This window comes from Musca autumnalis, unplaced genomic scaffold, assembly GCF_047663935.1.
Source record: "Musca autumnalis isolate F117 unplaced genomic scaffold, ASM4766393v1 scaffold_4, whole genome shotgun sequence".
NCBI classification, from domain to species: domain Eukaryota; kingdom Metazoa; phylum Arthropoda; class Insecta; order Diptera; family Muscidae; genus Musca; species Musca autumnalis.
Window position 1 is genome coordinate 76,448,749 of NW_027411977.1, and position 18,200 is coordinate 76,466,948.

At 36.4% G+C, this 18,200-nt stretch overlaps 1 protein-coding gene across 2 annotated transcripts in view; it reads right to left on the reverse strand.

Annotated features, from left to right (window-relative positions):
* The window catches only part of LOC141403615 (uncharacterized), a 622,248-nt gene that overhangs the window by 209,334 nt on the left and 394,714 nt on the right, over positions 1-18,200 (reverse strand). For both annotated transcript variants that reach the window (XM_073986301.1, XM_073986300.1), the window contains exon 4: positions 6,081-7,448. In XM_073986301.1, the coding sequence (XP_073842402.1) occupies positions 6,081-7,443 (1,363 nt within the window). In that variant the 5' untranslated portion in view covers positions 7,444-7,448. The remainder of the gene's footprint in view (positions 1-6,080; positions 7,449-18,200) is intronic.

Here is an 18,200-nt window from a genome sequence, read left to right on the forward strand (position 1 = left end):
AATAGTTGGTAGTCGATCAAAACGGCCTAATTTATATTGTTACGAATGTAACTGATAGGTTTAAGTTAATTTAGTTTAATTTCCGTTAATTTAAAAATTTGAATTGTAACGTTAAGTTTTATTACGCAGTTACTTTATTTAAGCAACAACAACAACTACCATGTAGAAATCTCTTCATCATTCTAGTTCTTTACCTTTCATTGTTGTGCTTTTGTTTTGGTTTGCCATAACCATGTAATTATCGTTTAGTTTGTTACTTCTTTATTTCTTGCATTTGTTTGTTGTTGTAATTACGTCATTACTGTGTTTGTCCACTGTATTGATCTTTCCCCATGTATGTGAGTCTGGTTGTTCGCTTAGTGCGAATGTGCGTCTGTGTGTTCGTTGTACAGATTCGAGGTGTTGCCATATGTTCTAGATATTTCTCGAACAGGGAGACTTTGGGGTATAAATACAGGGGAACTGGGAATGGCGAGTTAGTTGTGTTTTAAGCGTTGAACTGAACAGATCGGTAAAAGAAGTGCTGCGTGCTAAATAGAGACAAGCTGTGTGCTCAGTAATTAAAGTCGGTTCCGAATAAGTGTAATAAAGTAAATAAAGCATTGTAGAAACGTAATCTTAAACGAACCCTGTTTTATTTGGTACAAATCGTACTGGGGAATAAAACAATGTCTACACGGAGATTAGCTAAATCTAATTCCGTAACAATATGTTCAATAAAATAAAAATAAAATAAAAATCTCTCTTCACTCCTCACTTCACTTTTTCGGGTACCTCCTCCACAAAAGTTCAAAACTGTTGGCTAAAATAGTGCACACGATAATTTCGAAGAGAGTTACCGAATTGGTCCATACTTTGCATGCCGAGACATACAGTATTGGGTATTATGAGTTTGTTTTGCCGGACATTCATGCAACACGTCGACCCCCCATGGTGGAAAACCAAAATTCATATCTCGACTAGATATGTCCGTCCGTCTGTCCATTAAAAATTTTAATCAAACACCAGGCTGCAGTTATGGACCAATCCTGGCGAAATTTTGCCTGGAGGTCGGCTTCGGAACAAAATAGACCCCTATAGTTATTGGTGATGATAGCAAAATATTTAGTGGGTGAAATGAAGCAAAAACAAAAATTGTATTCGATTTTGTAGATTTTATAGCCAGGCGCTGGAGTCCTGAAATTGAAATTATGATTACTGTTGGCTTGTAAAATTGAGGAAGTTTTGAAAACTTGTTCTAAATTGTACTAGATTTGGTACAACTTGGATTTAGTTGAACAGATAGAGCTGGAATCCTGAAATTTGGAATTAAGATTGCTGTTAAAGTGAAGGATTGAGGTAGTTTTGGAAAATCGTAATTATGGGTACGAAGGGTACTAAATGAAAATGCGGTTGGTATATATGGTTGAAAAAAGAAGGTAAATGTTTTAAGGTTATACCCAGGTTTACGAATAGTACTAAATTTGGTACCATTTTGGTGCTGCATGAACGATAATATAAGGAGTTTCTTATGAGGCTGAAATGGTATTGGAAATACCTACTATAAGGCTACGAGTAGTACTAAATGGTACTGAAACTGGTACGGGGGTTATTTTTAACAAGAATGTTTTACCTTGTGGAGGATTTTGAGACATTTTAATTAAGGCCTTATTAAAATGCCTCAAAATTGTGGCTCATTGTTGATGTGTAAGGGTGAGAGGTGGCTGATATTTTTTTTTTTGTGAAAATTGAATTAAAGTTGTACGAACAGTATTTAAATAAAAATAAATATTGATTAAAATTGGTATTAATACAACAAAATTTTCAGTATTCGCCATTTCCATATTAAATATCGTTTATTTGTTTTTTATATCCGGAGAATGGGGAGAATGTGTTTTATTTGACAAACAAACGTTGAACGATGTTTCTATATCACTGTGTGTAATTTTTTGAGTCATGGTTTATTAACCACATTCTGATGAAGAAGACAAGTGCCCCGGCGTTTTTCTCTATCGCTTCAACTTTCGCGGTTATGGCCCCCAAAGACCTGAAACCTTGATGTCAAAAGGGATCATTTTGTCTGGCACATATCTTCTAAACCGCTAAGAATATGCATTCACTCGTGGAAGCAAAGTTGTAGCTCTCGTCTTAGAAAATAATAATTGCGAGCAAATTAAATTAATTCAAGCTCGTCTTAAAGGTGAAAATCATCAAGGTGAAATTTCCGTTATAATTTTTTCTCGGATTTTGGTCCCATTTTTTGAGTTACCGGCAAAAATCGGTACAATTATGAAAGAAAAGTATCAATATAAGTTGACAACAAAGTTGCTATCGGTAGTACTTAGCGACAACTTTATTTTGGTTGTTGACTTATCGAAAAATTTCGATTATTACCGAAATTGTAAGCATTTTAGTGTTACCGATTTTTGTCGGTAACTCGAAAAATGAGTTACAGAATTCCACTACAGATATCAAATCGATCAAAATTGAAGGAAACAATCAACTACAAAAATTTACCTTATATCTCAATAAACATCTTTCTACAACATACGATCTCTGTAGAAATGGTTCTTAATGGGCATAATAGCATAACAGTTGCGATTTTTATCCTATTTTCTTGGTTCCTGAAAAAAATTATTTCTTTGCACCAAAACAAATATTTGTTTGCATCCAAACATATATTTGTTTGCACCCAAACATATATTTGTTTAGACCCAAATATATATTTGTTTGTACGATCTAAACATATATTTGTTTGTAGGACCCAAATATATTTTATATTAGAGACTGTTGCAAACATATCTACGTTTGCTGCAAAATATGCTTGGGACATACATAATAGGGTTATGATTTCCTGTAGTGATAATGAATGAACATTGGCCTATTAATGCCTAAAATAACACTCATTCCATTTTATTATTAAAAAGGGTCCGCACAAACCAATTTGAAACAATTTTTTAAATATTATGAAAAGAAAAATTTAGTTTCTCGAAAAAGTATTTCCTTTTGCAGGAATGAATGACTTTTAATCATTAAAATAACTGTTTGTCCATATAAATATTGAAAAAGCTTCCGCACAAACCACTTTTAATTTTTATGATATATGAAATAAAGTCATATGTAATATAAAGTTATATACACAACAAGTAAGAGCAGGCTATAGTCGGACAGGCCGACCATGTGATACCCTATACCACTATAGATTTGCAATATCTTTCCTCCATGGACAAAGATATAACCTGTACATTACAAATTTTACCAATTTTCACACAAAAGTTTTGGTCCATTTAACCCGCTAAATATTATCTGATATTCATGTTGGTTTGCACACGCCTTCTCCATCATAAACTTAACCTTTGTTTAAAATTTCGCGCCGATCGAACTATTATTGCGACCTACAGAGCGGCTACAAAATCGACCAAAAATTTTGTTTTTGGTCCATTTCATCCCTTTAACATTTCACGATCATCGCCAAAAACTAATCAGTTCTATTCTGGTACAACCCCGACCTTCATACTAAATTTCGTGACAATCGGTCCATAATTGCGGCCTGTAGCTTGATTACAATTTTTAATGGACGGACAGACGGACGGACGGACGGACACACATAGCTAAATCGCTTTATCTCGTCGAGATATGAAGTTTGGTATACCACATGAGGGGTCTACGACGAATATTTCGCGGCGTTACATGAATTTTTGGGAAAACAAACTTATTATACCTTTTTCCACATTGTGGTATAGGGTATAATGATATGACGATAAAATCACTGAAAAACAAACGGTTGTCATTATGGTTATGTCGTGTTGATTTCAGTTAAATATCTGCTTGCAGTGACTTCAAAAAATTGCCAAAAGTTCTGAAAAATAAAAACTTTAAAAGCTTTTTGTTCGGAAACTTTTTATATCGAATCACTTTATAATTAAATTTTTGTGTAATCTTAGGTAAAAACTCATCAAAATATCATACAGTGATACGAGGTTGTTAAAAAATCATAACCCTAATACATATATAAGAGAGGTTTTTTCCTCCATGCGGCTACCCATAGAAAAATCAATTGTATATGGGCCTTCAGTTCTGCTTTACATAAGATCATATAGCCGAAAATGGAATTGGGTATTTTAAAGCGTCTTAAAATGGTTTTAACGTGCCCTTAAAATGGTTGGATGCCTACTAACCGAATGCTATCGTCACCACTTGAACTTTCTTCCCCTCCCAGATTGTAGGTTACCAAATAATACTCTGCGTATTTCAAAATAAATAAATAAAAAACAAGTGAGCAAAGGCTATAGTCGGGACGGGGCCGACCATGTGATACCCTACACCACTACCCCTGTGCATAAGCTTTTCACTGGTAAACATTTCTTTTAGGGAATATAAACCGACTACCATTTTTGGTGCCTCTTTGTCTCTGGGACCCCCATAAGGAACCAAAATTTCGTGACCATCCGGTCAAAATTACGACCTGTAGCTTGATTGCAAAAAAATGGAAGAATTGGATGCATTACCGACTATTGTGGTATCTCCCTTGTTTGACCACCTTCGCCAACCTGCTGTACACCAATGTAAAGGTAATATTTTCTTCTTCCATTGACAGGCTTTGTCGTTGGAATACCCCTACTAGAAGCCAATATATTCACAAAGAATAAAACTTTGAGTTTGTCTCCAAATGAGTTCTTCCCCATTACGACCCCTAAATATTACCCGGCGATATCTCTGTTGTTTGAGCAGCTACGACAACCTACTTTACATCGTTGTAAAGGTGATATTTTCTACTTTCCTTGCCAGGTTTTGCTTTTGATATAGCTCTTAAAGAAACAGAGATATTGGCTTTGAAATAAAACGTAGACCTTTTCTCCAAATAAGTTTTTGCCCATTCCGACCCATGAATATTATCCGACCATCATTAAAATCAGTGGGTTTCTTCCTCTGTAGGACCCCCATTAACCCCCCAAATTTCGTGACCATCCGATCAAAATTGCGACCTGTAGCGTGATTACAAAAAAATCGGAAAATGGGATGCATTATCGGCTATTGCCATATCTTTGCTATTTGACCACCTACGACAACCTGCTTTACACCGTTGTAAAGGTGATATTTTCTACTTCCCTTCCCAGGTTCTGCTTTTGATATACCTATTAAAGAAACAGAGATATTGGCTTTAAAATAAAATGTTGACTTTTCTCCAAATAAGTGTTTGCCCATTCCGACCCCTAAATATTATCCGACCATCACCAAAATCAATATGCTTCTTCATCTGTGAGACCCCCATTAACCCTGAAATTTTCGTGACGATCCGATCAATATTGCGACCTGTAGCGTGATTTCCAAAAAAAAAAGAAAAATGGGATGTATTACCGACTATTGCGGTATCTCTGTTATTTGGTTACCTACGCCGACCTAGTTTGCATCATTGTAAGGACGGGATCTTCTACTTTCATAGCCAGGCTTTGCTTTTGGAAAATTTTCAACCAAAGCTGTGATATTTGTCGATGTAACTAAAATCGCAAAAATGAAAATTGGAGTTTTATTTGCTACTACTGCGATATCTTCGTTGTTTGATCACCTACGAGCGCCTACTTTACATCATTGGAAAGGTGATATTTTCTGCTTCCATTGTCAGGTTTTGCTTTTGGTATACCCCATATAGAAGCCGAGATATTGGCTTTGGAAAAAAACGTTGTCTTTTTATCCACCTAAGTTTTTTGCCCTTTCCGACCCCTAAATATTAGCCGACCATCACCAAAATCAATAGGCTTCTTCCCCTCCGGGACCCCCATCAACATCCAAAATTTCGTGACGATCCGATCAAAATTGCGGCCTGTAGCGTGATTACAAGGTTTAGATGGACAGACGGACAGACGGACAGACGGACAGACGGACGGACGGACGGACACACATAGCCAGATCGACTCAGCTCGTCGAGACATTCATTTTGATATATATAAGTATGGGTCTACGACCATTATTTCGATGCGTTACAAACTTTTTGGCCAAAACCAACTTATAATACCCTCCCCACATAGTGGTGTAGGGTATAATTAGATTTGGGGCCATAGTGCATCATTTTCTAACATTGACATTAAAACACCATTACTTACGTGAACAAAATCTCGGCTCATCACTGCCATCGCCGCAATCATTGATGTTATTGCAGTATTTACTCAAAGGAACACAACGACCATTCGAACAGCTATACTCTGACAGGGTACACTGAGGAATTGTTGAGGCAAGCATTGGCAATGATTTGACCGGCTGTTGAGAATCATGGCCCATTGAAGAAGCTAATGAAGATGATGACGAGCCGGATGATAATACAGCAGCCATTACAGGTTCTTCTGCTGTGTTGACCGATGATGGTGATGATGATAATGAGGTGGTATTGCTGCTGTTGATATTTGAACTAAGAAACATTTGTGGAATGGTTGTCGTTACTGATGATGTTGTATTAGCGGAAGTTGTTGTTGTTGTTGCTGCAGCAACAGCAGATGATGATGTAAATAAACATATTAAAATTAGAACAATTGCTGGCAGTTGTTGATGACTTTTGTGGAGTGTCCTTTGAGGCGTTGCCAATGTTGCTCTGGCAAATTTTGTTAGATTGATGGCAGTATATAAGTGGGTTAATATCGTGTCTCTAATCGTTGTAATTGTTGTTGGCGTTAATGTATGTCGTTTATTTGTTGGTCCATTGGTGTGCTGACTGGGTTGGCCGTTTTGTTTGGTTGCGTGATGTTGGTGGTGGTGGCCTTTATCGTGACAACTATTGCATTCTGGTGGCAACTGTTGTTGTTGTGTGTTTGTTAAGTGGCGCCATTTTATGGGTACTTCCCATACTCCGCCATTAAGCGTTTTAGCTTCTCTACATTGTCTTGCTGTGAAGTTTTGTTGCAAATTGTTTTGCAGCTGTTCACTGCTATTCCAACAATGATGACGTCGTTCATCCTGTGGCATTGAACTTTGCACAGCACATGTGTTTGGGTTTGAATTCTTCGTTTCAGTCGTATATTTGTCAATGTTCCGTACGTGTTGTTTGTCGTTGGTATTACCCGGTTGACTATTCATTTCAGACATCAACAACATCATGGTTTTATTGTATGCTGCAGAAGAGCATCTAAAATTGCAGCTATTGTTAGAGTTCTGGCCTGGTTGAATATTGTGGCTTAAAGCTTTGATTGTTGTTGCTGCTGTTGTTCTTGGTATGAAATTGTTGTCGTCGTGAACTGATGATGATGGTGGCGATGACGTTGTTGATGTCAGTGTCAATTTCCCCCGTACCGTATCCGGTTGATGGTGTTGGTGTTGGTCGTGATTGTGATGTTGGAGTTGGCGTTGTTGTATTTTTGGTAGTTGTTGTGGTAATGTTGGTGGCGGCGGTGGTGGCGGTGCTGGTGGCAATGGTAGTGGCAGTTGCATGTTTTTCCGATTTTTATACTTCTGACGCCATTTTATCGTCATTTTCATCCAAACTACAATGAAAGTGGAAAAACAAAGAAAGAAACTCGTAAGAAAACTAACAAACAAATGTGATTTAGTAATAATAACAAAGTCTTGTTTTTCGCATGCCAAAACAAGAAGTTGAAGAAGAAGACGAAGTAGAACAAACAATGCATTTTTATTGTTTTGCGAAATCTTTGCTTCTATGTGCTTCTATGCTTGCGTGTGTCTAGAGGTGTTTGTAAAGATGTAAAGAAAAGTTTATGTGGCAGGAGTATTGGAGTATTGCAAGGAATTGGAGTGCAACATATTTATTACTTTTTTAATAATCCTTGTGTGAATTTTCGAATAAGGACATTGTTATTCTGTATATTCCAACGCTAAAGGATGGTTTAATTTTAAGGGACAATGTTGATTTTAAATAGAACACAAATTATTTAGGAAATTATTGTCATTACTTGTTATTATGATAATATTACACATACATACACACAGGGAGACTTCTTTCCTATCAATAAGTGCCCGCCGATTCATACTGCTGTCCTACTGCTTATCGCAGAGTCCGAACGATGTGTCTAACGACACCACTTGTAGAGAAGTTTTTCATGGCTAAAATACTCAGAAAATGTAATTGCACTAAGGGAATTTTCTACCGACGAAAATTTTAATGTTCTGATCAGGAATTGAACGGCAGATCTTCTGAAACAAGGCGTGCGTAACACTGCGCCACGGTGGCTCCCATTATCATAATATTAATATGGTAAAATTATGTATGGAACAAATGGCAACAGCAATCTCGTTCTTTTGTTGTTGTTGTAGCAATGCAACTGTTTTCGTCCGTTTCGTATAATTAAATTTGTCATTCTGTTTGTAACACGACGCCAAGGACGTAGAATCATCAGCGTACAACAGTTCCGTAGACATCAAGTCCCTGTTTCACTTTACGGGTATTAGATTCCTTCAACCCTACAGGTGGGGGACAGTGTGGAAGTGGATTTAGCGGCGGTTACTTTCATACTCCTCAGATGGAAGAACTGCACTAAGCTATCTATATAGGAGCGTCTTCGTTCACCGTGCAAAAATTGAAGCTATAAGTTTGCTCGGCCATTGCTGTACTCCTCTGACATTACCTAGGACGGAATGTCAAATCTCATGATGAGCATTAAAGTTCCCTAGCACCAGATGGTTATGGCTCTTCAAAAGAGAATTAATATCTGGTATATTACGTAGGGTAGAACTCTTCTTCTTCTTCTCGATCGTGAATGCTATAGCATTCAAATTTCAAATAAAAAAAAAAAAACACAAACAAATATATTGGGATAGGATAAGCATTACCATCCAGATATCATCAAGACTGAACGCTTTGGATGATTAAGCGTTCCTAATGGCATTTGCAATATTATCCATTGTAAATTGTGATGTTTGCTCCTCGGCAGGATAATATCTAATACGACGTATTACTCTTCTCCTCACCCTGTCAATCACGGGTGGTCGACAAATTGCCGATTAAAATAACTTGCGCATCTCTTCGGATCAGTCGTCGTAACTTTGCCAAACGTGACTATCTTCATTCTTCCAGAGTTCGAGGGTAACTTAACCATTGCCCACAATTCACTAATTCCGGCTGCAATGTTGCAACACTACAGATAATCTAGACACATTTTCCGCTTGTGCTCACCGACCAAGCTATTAATATCCAGTGTCAGCTCTCGGGTCACTGGGTTTGGCGTGATGAGTCACTCTCATTCGCTAGTTGGTTTTACTTCGAATTTCAACCAACAGACATATAGCGAGCAGACATATAATAGAGACGATTATAGCGGGATGGTCTGATAGACTTAAAGTTCACTTTATCCAAATTTCACTTTATTTGAACCTGATCTATATCTGGAAGAAATAATACGATGTGCAAAGTTTGGACCAAAATCGACTGCTCCCTTCGAGAGTTATGGTTCACACCATTTTACAGAAACTATTTGAACTTTTGTGGGGGAGGTACCCGAAGGAGTGGACCGATATGGCCCATCTCTGAACTTAAACTAAGTTTGGACAAAAAATTACGATACCCAAAATTTGGTTTGAATCGGTCGATCCGTTCGAGAGTTATTGTGCGCACCAGCCAGCAAGACAGACAGTCGGACGGACATGGTTAAATCGACTCCAAACTGTCTGAAACGAATTTCGTCCAAACATACTTGGGGTCTAAAATTTTTATTTCGATGAGGCACATTATTGGTCGTATCAAAGTGTACACACCCTTTCTAGCCTAAAGGCTAAGGGTACAAAAAGAAGTTATGCCCGTTAAAATGTTCACTACTTTTACCGATATAAAACAATAAAACGAAGTGACTCAAACGAACCGTACACAGAAAAAAATATTTCAAGAATTTTTACATATTTTCGTTCGTGATGTAGCTTTTCCATACTGTACAGGTACCTCACATAAGATACACTTGGAGTTACTTCTATCCAAATAAAAAGTATGTAAGATTTTCATGTGATGCAAAATCATTTTCCTGTTATTCCCTACATTCTCATCGGTCTCATCGTCTCACCATCACATTGCACAGTGGATCCACCCATTGGCCAAAAATAAAAAAATGAATGTCAAAATTTTGGTACAATATCTGGCAACTCCGACAGCTATGACATGGACCTTTTTTAAAATATATTAGTTTGTGTTACATTCGAACGCGATCTTCTTAAGAATGGCTTCAAAAGTCAGAACATTTGACTAATATTTTTTGTTGTGAGTACAACCTATATTTGAAGTGCAAGTAAATATATTCAAAATATCGCGAAACTAATACGTATAGTAAAATATTTTAGTGGATTTTGAAGGGGAAGATAATAGCTTAATTTTTATTAAAAAATTGTGTTTTAGTGTGTTGTGGAATTCTAATTAGCTGAATATTTTTTTAGTGTATTTTGTAATGCCAATTCGATCATATACTTAAATTTGACCTAAGGTTTTAGCCATGATGCCCACCAGTGCCCACCTCGGGAATAATTTTCCATAGTAGCTCATGGGTTTAAGATTATTCGGTATTAAAATCAGCTGCCATCTAGTGCCAGACTATAAATGGTGGGCCGCCGACTAAAGCTGCCCTAGAATAGTTTTCTATGGATATATTCGTGTATAACTCTGTTATCTGAATTTTACGAATTTTCAGACAAAAATGTTGATTTTTTTTAATCCGCTAAATTGGATGGAGATTGTTTTGTTTCCCCAAGCCTATTTTTGCATCATAAGATAATCGGGACCTTTGTTCATGTCATTTTGTATTAACATCATAAAACAATTCTTACCGTATACCCCCTCCCGAGGGGAAAGGGGGGAGAATGTTACGCTCGTGGTTTCTTAAAACACTCTTCGCAGCAGCACAAAGCTGTAAGCGGCGCATTGGCTTGATATTTAAACGGGAAATATTTTTGGCCACTTTCTTCATATAAGTGGATCCACTGTGCATTGAGACTATCAACAAACCACACACAACAACTACCGCTGTCGCAACAATTGTTGTTAGTTAACTGACAAACCCACAAACCAAACGACTACAGTGCGTTTGGTGTCGAAAAAATAAAGTTCGTATAGTCAAATACTTCGCAACTACAAATTTGTAATTTCTTTAATATAAAGGCAACATCTAATATCCCATGGACCTCAATTTTCGGTAAGATGAAGTTTTTAGCCTCACCGAAATGGCTGAAATTTGGTATTTGGTCTTCTTTGGGGATACAAAACTTTCTGCCTGAAATTTGTCGGAATAGGTCCACGCCGTCATATAGCCCCCATAGAACAGTCCCTCCTAATTTTCGGTATTTTGAAGGTTGTGTCCTTAATAACCCACTGAAATGGCTGTACTGAACGCCTTCATTCATCCCCCATAGTTAGTATTTCCCGATTTTCGTTATTTTGAAGGGTGTGTCCTCAATAACCCACCGAAATGGCTTAAATTTGGTATTTAGTCTTCGTTGATGCTACAATACTTTCTGCCTGAAATTTGTTGGTATAGATCCACACCTTCATATAGCCCCCCGCAGAACAGTACCACACCTTTTTCTTTATTTTGAAGGTTGTGGCCTCAATATCGCACCGAAATGGCTAAAATTTGGTATTTAGTATTCGTTGAGGGTATAGAACTTTTCAACTGAAATTTGCCGGTGTAAGTCCATGCCTTCCTATAGCCCTCCGAAGAACAGTACCTCCTGATTTTCTGTATTTTGAAGGATGTGGCCTCAATATCCCACCGAAATTGCTGAAATTTGGAATTTAGTATTCGTTGAGGGTATAAAACTATTCCACCTGAAATTTGGCGGCGCACAGTGGTTCAGAATCATTTTTTCCTGGTCAAAATTCTGTAACTTTTGAGCGGATAGAGATATTTTCATAATTCTTTTTTTTATTAAATAGATAACACAATCAGCTTTCAGATGAATTATAAACGGTAAAATTTGGTCTTTTACAGAGAAACTCAAGGTCAAAGTTAAACTTTTGAGTTTTTTTTACTATTGTTCATCAAAATATCAGTGTTTTTGTGTTTTTATATCTTTCTACATATCAAAGATAGTCAAGCGCCAATAAATAAACTATAACAAGTAAAAAAGCATTAAGTTCGGCCGGGCCGAACTTTTCATACCCTCCACCATAAAATATTCATTCCTGTCCCCAACTTTAAGTGAGTACGTTAAAATGTCAGATAATGCACATAAAATGCTTCATTCGGGAGGCCCTTTTTTATGGTGCCTATATCTAACTGTTGACAATTTTTGGTGTGCTAGAAATTGGGAAGTACTGTTATATAGGAGTTATAATAAAACATGGGTCTATGTTGAGAGTTTTTGATGGGAGCCTTTAATGTCAAATAACTCCTAATTCGGTTAAAACATTTAGCTAGATTCCTCAAAATATCGAAAATCGGTACATAACGTGGGAACTTCAAATGTCATTAACAGCTAGTTCGGAGGTATCTGGGCTATACGAAAATATGAACTTAAATGAACAATTTTTGTTGCAGAATTTTTGTTGACTTTTAAATTTCAAATTACAGAAAGTTCGTCCAAAACTGAAGCTAAGGTACGGAAAATCGGGAGGTTTGTTTTGGGGCTATACAAAAACATGGACCTACGTTCGGTTAAACATTTAAAGTAAAATCCTCAAAGTACCGAAAATCGGGAAGTATCGTTATATTGGGGCTATGTTGAAAATTGTTGATGCAGATGCGTGGTGACCATTACAACCTTCAAATGTCAAATAACAGTTAGTTCTGTTACAAATTGTAGCTAAAATGGCCAAATTACTGAAAATTGGGAGGTACCGTTACATGGGGGCTTTCTTGACAATTTTTAGTGGAGAGGTGTGGTGACCACTAAGAATTTCAAATGTCAAGTGTTCAAATTACAGATAATTTAAGAACCCTAAATGTCAATTGATAGCTAAATCGGTCTGAAAATGTAGATAAAAACGTCAAAATGTCGTAAATCGGGTGTACCGTTATATGGGGGCTATACCAACACGTGGACCTAGGTCCACAACTTTTGTTATATAAGTTTAGTTACACTTAAGAACCCTAAATGTCAAATTATAGCTATATCGGTCTAAAAATGTAGCTACAAACGTCAAAATACCGCAAATCGGGAGGTACCGTTATATGGGGGCTATACCAAAACGTGGACCTATGTCCACTAGTTATGTTAAATAAGTTTAATGGCACTTAAGAACCCTAAATGTCAAAATATAGCTAAGTCGGTCTGAAAATGTAGCTAAAACCGTCAAAATACCGTAAATCGGGGGGTACTGTTATATGGGGGCTATACCAAAACGTGGACCTATGTCCACAACTTTTGTTATATAAGTTTATTGACATTTAAGAACCCTAAATGTCAAATTATAGCTACATCGGTCTGAAAATGTTGCTAAAAACGTCAAAATACCGCAAAGCGGGGGGTACCGTTATATGGGGGCTATACCAAAACGTGGACCTATGTCCACAACTTTTGCAATATAAGTTTATTAACACTTAAGAACCCTAAATGTCAAATTATAGTTACATCGGTCTGATAATGTAGCTAAAAACGTCAAAATACCGCAAATCGGGGGGTACCGTTATATGGGGGCTATACCAAAACGTGGACCGATATAGCCCATCATCGAACTTGACCTGCCTGCAAACAAAAGACGCATTTTCCCAAAATTTCAGCGTCCTATCTCCATTTTTGTGGATGCTAGAGTGATTACCACAGACGGACGGACGGACGGACGGACGGACGTGCTCAGATCGACTTAGAATTTTACCCTGATCAAGAATATATATACTTTATAGGGTCGCAAATGAGTATTTCAATGCGTTACAAACGGAAAAACAAACTTAATATACCCTCCATACTATGGTGGAGGGTATAAAAATACCAAAAAGCTAAAGAAAAATTATAAATTTTCAAAAGCGGTCAAATTCGGTCTGGTAGTTGCAGAGAAACTCAAGGTCAATGTTAAACTTTTTTTTTTTAACTATTTTTCATCAAAATGTGTGTTTTTTTATATTTTTCTATATATCAAAGATAGTCAAATGTCAATAAATAAACTATAAAAATACCAAAACAAAAAAACAAAAAAAATAAAGAAAATTCAAAAAAAAAAAAAATTCAAAAAATTTTTCATAAATTTTTAAAAAGAAATTTTCAAAAAGTTTTAATTTTTTCAAAAATTAAAAAATACTCCTTGGGTTTTCATAAAACTTATATAACTCGTATAAAAACCATATACTCAAAAAAATGTCCATTTGTTTAAAAAGCTGTAATTCATATTGGAAACGGTATGGAAAAACACACATTTTTATAGCCTCAGCATTTATGCTAACGAGGGTATATGGCGAAAACCAAAAATGTTTTACAATCGATGAATCCGAATTTCACCCATTCAGAATTCGCGAACTGTTAACATATTCTATATAGTATGATTGAAATTCTTTAAAATGAAGGGTTTTAGGAGGGATCCCATAATGTCGACCATTACAATAAATTTACGTGGAAGCTGTGTTGGCATCAATGTAGAAAAATGGGTAAAAATGGGTTGAAGCCAACAAGTTTTTTTATATTCCCATGCGATTTCTGGCTTAACCTTACATTTTATAGACCTATTCCCAAAAAATGAATCACAGAATACTCCATGGGCAATAAGACAGCAGTATATGATTTTTCGATATATCCACTGCATCCAGCTAAAATTGATGCTGACATTTTGAAGCCGGAATTTCGGGGTTTTTTGAATTTTTTTAATAATCCGGACGCGCAAGAAGATAATATTCCAAACTCATAACACGATTATAGAACTCATGATTTTACGTCGTTTGGTGCATATCTCATGAGTGTGCTCCTTACAGCATCCTAGTAATTGGAGTCGAAAGGCCAAAATTTCATGCGTGAATTTTCTTACAAAACATATTTTTTGCGTGTAAAATTTACAACTGTCATTCAATTTCCTTTGAAACCCGCGTGAATTTAGTTTTTTTACGCGACGGTTGTAATGAAGCCTTCCGGGATCGAATTCATCTACTAAAACCGCGGATATAGATACCTTGAAAATCGATAAATCAGCAAAAATATATTTTGACAAAGCCGCGTACTAAACCGCGATTTTCTTTAAAATTTTTACATAAATGGAATCCTTTATTCGCGATTATAATATTTGAGAAAACACGTGTCATAAAAAAACAGAGATACGCGAGTAATATGGGCATTTCGCCAAAAATTGAATGTGGAGGCACAGCCGCGGTTTTTGAAGAATCTATTTGAAATAGGTTATATTGACGTATTTTTGATGGGCGCTGATGAAACCGGATGCGCATCAAAATCGTATGCACATTGCGCGACTTTTACCAACTTTAAAGTTTTTTGCAGTGCATGATGCAACTGGCGGCACACAATGGCCGCTGACTGAAACATCGAAATATGCATAAATATTGAAAGAGATTGATTCGCTTTATCCAAAATCGGATGCGCATCAACCGACTTTAACTAATTCGCGAGTTACTTCTTTTTCTTCTTTATTTGCGGATCCGTTATTCGGATATAAAGCAATCATACAATAGTATACATTACATTTATATATATCATATGTACACGTTATGTTATTTTATTTTATGAAATTATAAACAGCTCTCGATTTTTAGCAGCATGTAGCAGAGTTGTTTCATCTCTGTATCCTGTCCACTCTTGGATGTTACTTAGCCAGTATATCTCTCTTCTGCCTCTTGGTCGTTGTCCTTCTATGTTGCATTTAATAATGCATTGTATAAATCTGTATTTGTCATTTCTCATCAGGTGTCCAAGGTATGCGATTTTTCTCGATTTGACTGTGTGAAGGAGTTGCCTGTCGACATGCATTCGTCTGAGAACTTCTTAGTTTGAAATGTGCGATGTATAGGGTATCTTAAGTATTCTTCTATAGACCCACATTTCAAATGCTTCAATTCTTTTTTGATCTGCACTCTTGATGGTCCAAGTTTCTACGGCATATAATAGTATAGACCAAATATAACATTTGACGAATCTTATCTTGGTTGCGAGACTTAATTCGTGATTTGTAAGTGTTTTTTTTTTGTATTTAAAAAAGGCGTTTCTGGCCATCTCCACTCGCCGCTTTATTTCGTTTGAAATATTCCATTGGTCGTTAATTGAAACGCCAAGGTATTTAAAAGTTTTTACACGTTCGACAAGTTCATCTTTAATACTCAGTGACGTTTCATAACTTGCATCTTTCCGACTAACAATCATGTATTTTGTCTTTTTTGTATTTATCTTGAGGCCATATGTTTCACTTACGTACGTGAGCTTGTCTAGAAGCTGTTGTAGCCCAGATATACGGCCGGCAATAATTTGGTATCATCAGCGTACCGTATGTTATTTATAATTTTACCCTGAACTCTTATTCCAATTCGTTCTCCTTCGATTGACTCATGAAATTTTTTTTGGGAATATATATTAAAGAGGAGCGGTGATAGTATGCACCCTTGCCGGACTCCTTTTGATATGGGAATGTCGTCAGTCAATTTGTCGTGTTGGATGGTATCAAATGCCTTTTCATAATCGATAAAGCATATATAAACATATTTGTGGACATCTCTGCATTTCTGTACAAATAATTGGATGGATAGTAGGGCTTCTCTGGTACCCATACCTTCCTTGAAGCCGAATTGGGACTCTCCCATAACTCTTTCACACTTGGAGTAAATTCTTTTGTGAATTATTCTTAGGAAAATTTTTAATATGTGACACATAAGGCTTATAAGCCTGTAGTCACAACACTTTTTTGCATTAGATTTTTTTGGTATTGCAATAAAAGTAGACTTCAACCAATCGTTTGGATATTGGCCAGTACCATACACATGATTAAGAAGTCGTGTAATGAGTGAGATGTTATTTCCATCAATTAATTTTAAGATTTCGGAAGGAATTTCGTCGGGTCCTGTTGATTTTTTATCTTTTATCGATTGAATCGCATATTCTACTTCGGCTGTAGTGATTGGGTTTTCCGTTATATAATTAATTGTGTTCTGATCATTTCTTGATCGTCTGTGAATAATTGTTCAATATAGTTTTTCCATCGATCCTTTATGTGTAATGTCTCGAAAATTGGCTGATTGTTGTCATCCATTAGTAATTCTGGTGATGCCTTCCTATACACTCCTGCGGACTCTTTAAGTTTTTTATGTAGATTATAGTCATCATGAATGTTTTGCAGATGTTCAATTTCTCTACATTTTTGATTGAGTAGATCATTTTTTGCAGCTCGGGTAGCAGTGCGAATTTCCTTGTTGATTTCCCAGTAACGTTCATAGTCAACGTTTTTGTATTTCCTTCGTTCCTCATGAAGCTTCATAATTTCATCGTTCATCCATTCTTGTTGTGTTCTTCTTGTACAGTTTCTAAGATAATTTTTTTGTATTTTCTCTCCGTATTTATCTTGTGAGACTTTTTCTTCCTTTTTTTAATTCGTGCAATTTTTAGCCGAATATTGAGCATCAACAAGTTGTGGTCGGATGGTACATCAGCTCCTGGGTATGTTGAACATTTCGTTACACAAGATCTAAATCTGCTGTTGATCATTATGAAGTCAATTTGATTTCGAACGGTATTCCTTCTGTTATCTACTGGTGATCTCCATGTATAAAGTCTCCTGGGATGTAATCGGAATGTTGTGTTTGTAATGGTCATCTTAAACTCTTGACAAAATTGAATTAATCTGTCTCCTCTCTCATTCCGTTCTCCAAGTCCATACCTTCCAGTTACTCCATTTACTTCATCATTCCCCACTTTGGCATTAAAGTCGCCTTGAACTATAGTTATTTCATGTGATTTCGTCATGTTTAATAATTGACTTATTTCTTCAAGAAATGTTCAACCTCGTCGTTACTTCCATCACATGTAGGGGCATATACCTGAATAATATTTAAATTCAGGGGCTTTGCTGAGATTTTAATCATCATAGTCCTTTCAGACATTGGGACAGAACCAATCACGCAGTCTGCAATGTCTTTTTTGACGATAATGCCTACACCCTTCCTGTGTATCCCTTCCATATTTCCTGAGTGGTATACTGCAACATTTTGGGATTCAAAATAGCCGCATTCTGTCCACCAGGTTTCACTGACACCTAGTATATCAATCTTAAGCCGATTCATTTCATTAATTGTGTTGTTTAATTTGCCAACTTCGTATAAACTTCGGACATTCCAAGTTCCAATATTTAGTTTTTGCTTGTTTTTACCTCCGGGGATTCTTAGCAC